At 44.7% G+C, this 5,222-nt stretch overlaps 1 protein-coding gene across 1 annotated transcript; it reads right to left on the bottom strand.

Moving 5' to 3' along the window:
* Nucleotides 1-3,620: 3,620 nt before the first annotated feature.
* On the bottom strand, nucleotides 3,621-4,892 carry LOC132172214 (uncharacterized). Its single transcript, XM_059583715.1, has one exon. It carries the CDS (start codon nucleotides 4,890-4,892, stop codon nucleotides 3,621-3,623), a length of 1,272 nt encoding a protein of 423 aa, XP_059439698.1.
* Nucleotides 4,893-5,222: the final 330 nt, after the last annotated feature.

Below are 5,222 nucleotides of genomic sequence, written 5' to 3' on the forward strand. Positions count from 1 at the left end.
TGCATCTTTGGTCGCCAGTGTAACTTTTTTCAAAATCAAATCTCCAACTTTGAAACTACGATGCTTCACTCGTCGGTTGAAATACCGAGCTACCCTTTGCTGATATGCTGCCATTGTAACCTAGGCCTGATCTTGTTTTTCTTGTAGTAAATCCAAGTGTAACTTTAGACCTTCGCCGTTGAAATCTGGGCTGAATGTGTCCACTCGGAAACTTCCAGATCCGACCTCGGCAGGGATGACAGCCTCGGTTCCGTAGGCTAAGGCGAAAGGAGTCTCCTCAGTTGGAGTCCTTCTAGTTGTGCGGTATGCCCATAGAACTTCGGGAAGATTCATTGACCATTCCCCCTTATGCTGACCGAGCTTCTTCTTCAGAATCTTGAATATGGTCTTATTTGTTGCTTCTACTTGTCCATTTGCTTGAGGATGTCCCGGAGATGAAAAGTATTGCCGAACGTGAAGTCTGGCACACCAATTTCGAAAGGACTCACAGTCAAATTGCTTACTATTGTCAGTGACAAAGGCATGAGGAATCCCATATCGACAAATAACATTCCTCCAAAGAAATTTCTCGATGTTCTTAGCAGTAATATTCACCAGAGCTTCAGCTTCTGCCCACTTGGTGAAATATTCTACAACGACCACAACGAACCGAACTCCTCCTTTCCCTGTAGGTAATGGCCCTACTATATCCACCCCCCATTGTGAAAATGGCCATGGTGTCGAAACCGAGCTTAGTTCTTCTGGAGGTTGTTTGATAACATTGGCAAAGCGCTGACAGCTATCACAAGTCTTGACCATATTTATGGAGTCCTGGTTCATGCTCGGCCAAAAGAATCCTGCTCTTACTGCTTTGTGAGCCAAGATGCGGGGTCCCGAGTGACTGCCACAGATTCCTTCATGAATCTCTCGAAGAACATAATCACCTTCTTCCTTTGAGACACATTTAAGGAGCGGTAACATAAAACCTCGTTTGAAAAGAGCTCCATTGACCAGTGCAAACCGAGCAGCCTTTCGTTTTAACTGTACAGCCTTTCTCTTTTCCCCTGGCAGAATTCCCCTTTCAAGATAACCAACAATTTCTTCAGCCCAAACAGGCATGACTTCGATAGTTAGAATAAAAACCTTTTTAGCAATGGAAGGCTGTTGCTGAACTTGTATTATCTGATAGAATTCTCCCACCTCACACTCGGTTGAAGAGCCTAAACGGGCCAGATGGTCGGCCTTCTCGTTCTCTTCCCTTGGGATTTTAACAATGCAAAACTTCTTAAAAGATTTTTGCAAACCTTGAATTTTGGACAAGTAGAGTTTCATTTTGGTGCCTTTAGCCTCAAACTCGCCGTGAATATGGCCAACTATAACTTGTGAATCACTCCGAACTTCCACCAACTCTGCCTCTGCTCTTGAGCTAAACCGAGCCCAGCTATTACAGCTTCATACTCGGCTTCGTTGTTGGTAGTTTTGAATTCTAACCTTAATGAGCTTTTCAACTCTCTTCCATCCGGCGTGATCATTACGACCCCAGCTCCACCGTTTCTTTTGGTAGAAGAACCATCCACACAAATTACCCATGTTCTCTCCTTCGGCCAATCTTCCTGGTCTTGAATATTGGTGAATTCTACCACAAAGTCTGCTAAAGCTTGACCTTTGACAGCATTACGTGAGATAAAGTGAATATCGAATTCACTAATTTCAATTGCCCAGTTGACCAGCCGACCAGACAAGTCCAGCTTCTGAAGTACTTTCTTTAATGGATACTCGGTCAGGACATTGATTGTATGAGCTTGGAAGTACGGTCGGAGCTTTCTGGAGGCAATTACTAAGGCGAAAGCGAGTTTCTCCATCTGTACGTATCTTTCCTCGGCGCCATGCAACGCTCGGCTGATGAAGTAGACTGGCTTCTGAACCCCTTCTTCCTCTTGGATCAAAGCCGCACTGACAGCAGTTGGTGATACTGCCAAGAATAGATACAATGTTTCACTAGGAACAGCACGGCTGAGAAGAGGTGGACTAACCAGATACCTTTTAAGTTGTTCGAACGCCTGTTCGCACTCTTCAGACCATTCGAAAGCCTTGCGTAAAATCTTAAAAAACAGAAGACACTTATCTGTAGACCGAGAGATGAACCTGTTCAAGGCTGGGATTCTCCCTGTCAACTGCTGAACCTACTTCACATTCTTTGGAGATTGCATATCCAATACCGCCTGGATCTTTTCTGGATTAGCCTCTATCCCTCGGTTGGAAACCATATAACCGAGGAACTTCCCGGATGAGACTCCGAATGCACACTTTGTAGGGTTCAATTTCATCTTAAAGCGCTTCAATGTTTTGAACGCCTCCTGCAAGTCAGTAACATGGTCCATCTACAGCTTGCTCTTGACCAGCATGTCATCAACATAAACTTCCATATTCTTACCAATCTGTTTTTGAAACATCCGGTTTACCAGCCTTTGGTAAGTTGCACCGGCATTCTTCAGACCGAATGGCATGACCTTGTAGCAATACAAGCCTCGGTTAGTGATGAAGGCTGTCTTTTCTTGATCAGAAGGATGCATGAAAATCTGATTATATCCTGAAAAGGCATCCTTGAAGCTCAGCAACTCATACCCTGCTGTTGCATCAACTAAGGAGCTAATATGGGGCAACGGAAAACTGTCCTTCGGGCAAGCTTTGTTGAGATTGGTAAAATCTACACACATCCTCCACTTCCCAGAGGACTTCTTAACCATCACTACGTTGGATAGCCAATCAGGGTAATGCGCCTCTTCGATGAACTGAGCCTTCAGTAGCTTGTCCACTTTCTCGGCTATCGCCATGTTTCTATCAGGAGCAAACTTCCTTCGCTTCTGCTTTACTGGTTTGACCTCTGGATAAATGTTCAAGTGATGAACAATATCCTTGGGGTCAATCCCTGGCATGTCTTCAGGAGACCATGCAAAAACTTCAAGATTCTGCTGGAGAAACCGAACAAGGGCTTCTTTAACTCTAGGAGCTAGCTGCGAACCGATCTTGACAACCTTTCCTTCAGCTATAGGTATATCAATTAGTGGCTCGGCTAGCTCCTTCCTCAACTGCATCTTTCACTCATCAGCTAAACTACTGATCATTAATAGTGCTGACTTTGGGCATTTCTTCAAAGATGTATTGTAACACCTTCTAGCAACAACTTGGTCCCCTCTAACCACTCCGACCCCTTCAATGGTCGGAAATTTCATTTTCAAGTGGTAGGTGGAAGTGACTGCCCTCAGTTGATTCAAAGCCGGGCGACCGATTATCATATTGTAAGCCGATGGTCGGTCACTGACCAAAAAATCCACCATGATAGTAGATTGTCTAGGAGCAGTCCCTGCTGTAACCGGAAGAGAAATCAACCCAATGGGTTGGACATGCTCACCTGCGAATCCTATCAACAGTGACAAGAATGGTTTCAACTTCTCTCAGCCAATGCCCAGTTGTTGAACAACTGTCCAATAAATAATATCAGCCGAGCTTCCATTGTCTATCAAGACTCGGTGAACGGCATGGTTAGCTACCGTCAGAATTATCACCAAAGCATCATCATGTGGCATAGAGTCTTCTTTCGCATCTTCCTCCGAAAACGTCAGAACACTCGGTTCTCTCTTCTAAATCTTGGAGGGTTTTTCCAGCGCGAAGATTTCTTCCATTCTAGCCTGCTTGGCGTAAGCCTTCCTTGCCGAGCTTGATTCTCCTCCGCTAGCCAGACCTCCTGAGATGGTGCGAATCTCGCCAATGATAGCTTGGTTCTGAGGATTTTGCTGCTGATTTTGCGAAACCCTCGGTTCATCACACCTCTGCCTCTGGTTGCGTGACAGATCATCGATCTGACCTGAATGTTGTCCCTGTCCACCTTGAATGTTCTTTCCTTTGCTATTCTCTTTGGCCAAGAAATTTAGCAACTTCCCATTTCTCAGAAATTTTTCAATCTCGAACCGAAGACTGATACAATCCTCGGTTTGATGCCCATGATCATTATGATACTCGCAAAATTTTTGAGTACTGCGGCGCTGGGGAGGAGATTTCATCCTTCCTGGCCATCGAAAGTTCGGGTCCTTTTTAATCTCCATGAACACCTTATAAACAGTTGTATTCAAAGGTGTCCATCCCACATATTGTTGATGCTGGTTCGGACGAGGTAGCAGACCGACCTTTTTATCCTGAATCTTAGGATCTTGGCCGTCCTTCTTCTTCTTTTCGATTATAACTCTCGGATTTGTCATAACTGGATCAGCAGCAGATTTTCTCTTGGCAACTTTAGATTTCAGCAACGCCGAGATAGTCTCTTCTTGGTTGATGAATTCCTCGGCCTTACTGTTAAATTGTCGTAAAGTTCCCGTCTTTGGCCTTTTGGACAACTCGGCCATCAGAGGCCCTTTAGTCTGTATACCATGCATCAATGCTGATAGAATGTTTTGCTCGTCAGTACTCTCCACTGTCAACTTCTCTCGATTGAATCGCGACAAATAATCTTTCAAAGATTCGTCTTTTCCCTGCATGAGAGATAACAAATATGTCGGGTTCTTCTTTCTTCTTCTAGAGGCAAGAAATTGACCCAGGAATTGCTGTCCAAGATAATCGAAACTATCAACAGATTTAGGGTTCAGACTTCCGAACCACTCCTTTGCAACTCCCTTCAAAGTTAAAGGGAAAGCTCGGCAAGCAATTTCGTTAGGAGTTTCATGAAGGATGATATGAGCTCGGAAACTCTCCATGTGGTCGGAAGGATCTCCACTTCCATCATACTTGCCAATCCGAGGAACCTTAAAATTACCTGGCATGGGGAACCTCATTAATCGGTCAGTAAAAGGTAGGTTGGTGTACTGCATTAGATCCTCGGTAGTAGACCAATTTTCTCCATTCTCAATTAGGAAAGCCATCTTTTCGAACTTCTGCTGAAGATCTTTAACGTCTTTGTGCACGGCAGCCTCTATAGGTTTATCAAGATATTACCGAACATTACGGGAATTGTAACATCCCACCCCAATGACACACAATATTGTCCGCTTTTGGCTCCCCTCGAACCAGACTTCCCAGGGTGGTCACCCATCCTGGTACTACTCCAGCAGAAGCACGCTTAACTGCGGAGTTCTGATGGGATCATGACCATCACGGCTTTAAAACGCGTTGTTTAGGATCAGAGATACACAACAACAACATAGCAGAGCCCTTCCTACAACAATATTGTCCTCTTTGTTGCCTACCAGGAG

Source organism: Corylus avellana, chromosome ca1 (genome assembly GCF_901000735.1).
Source record: "Corylus avellana chromosome ca1, CavTom2PMs-1.0".
NCBI classification, from domain to species: Eukaryota; Viridiplantae; Streptophyta; class Magnoliopsida; order Fagales; family Betulaceae; genus Corylus; species Corylus avellana.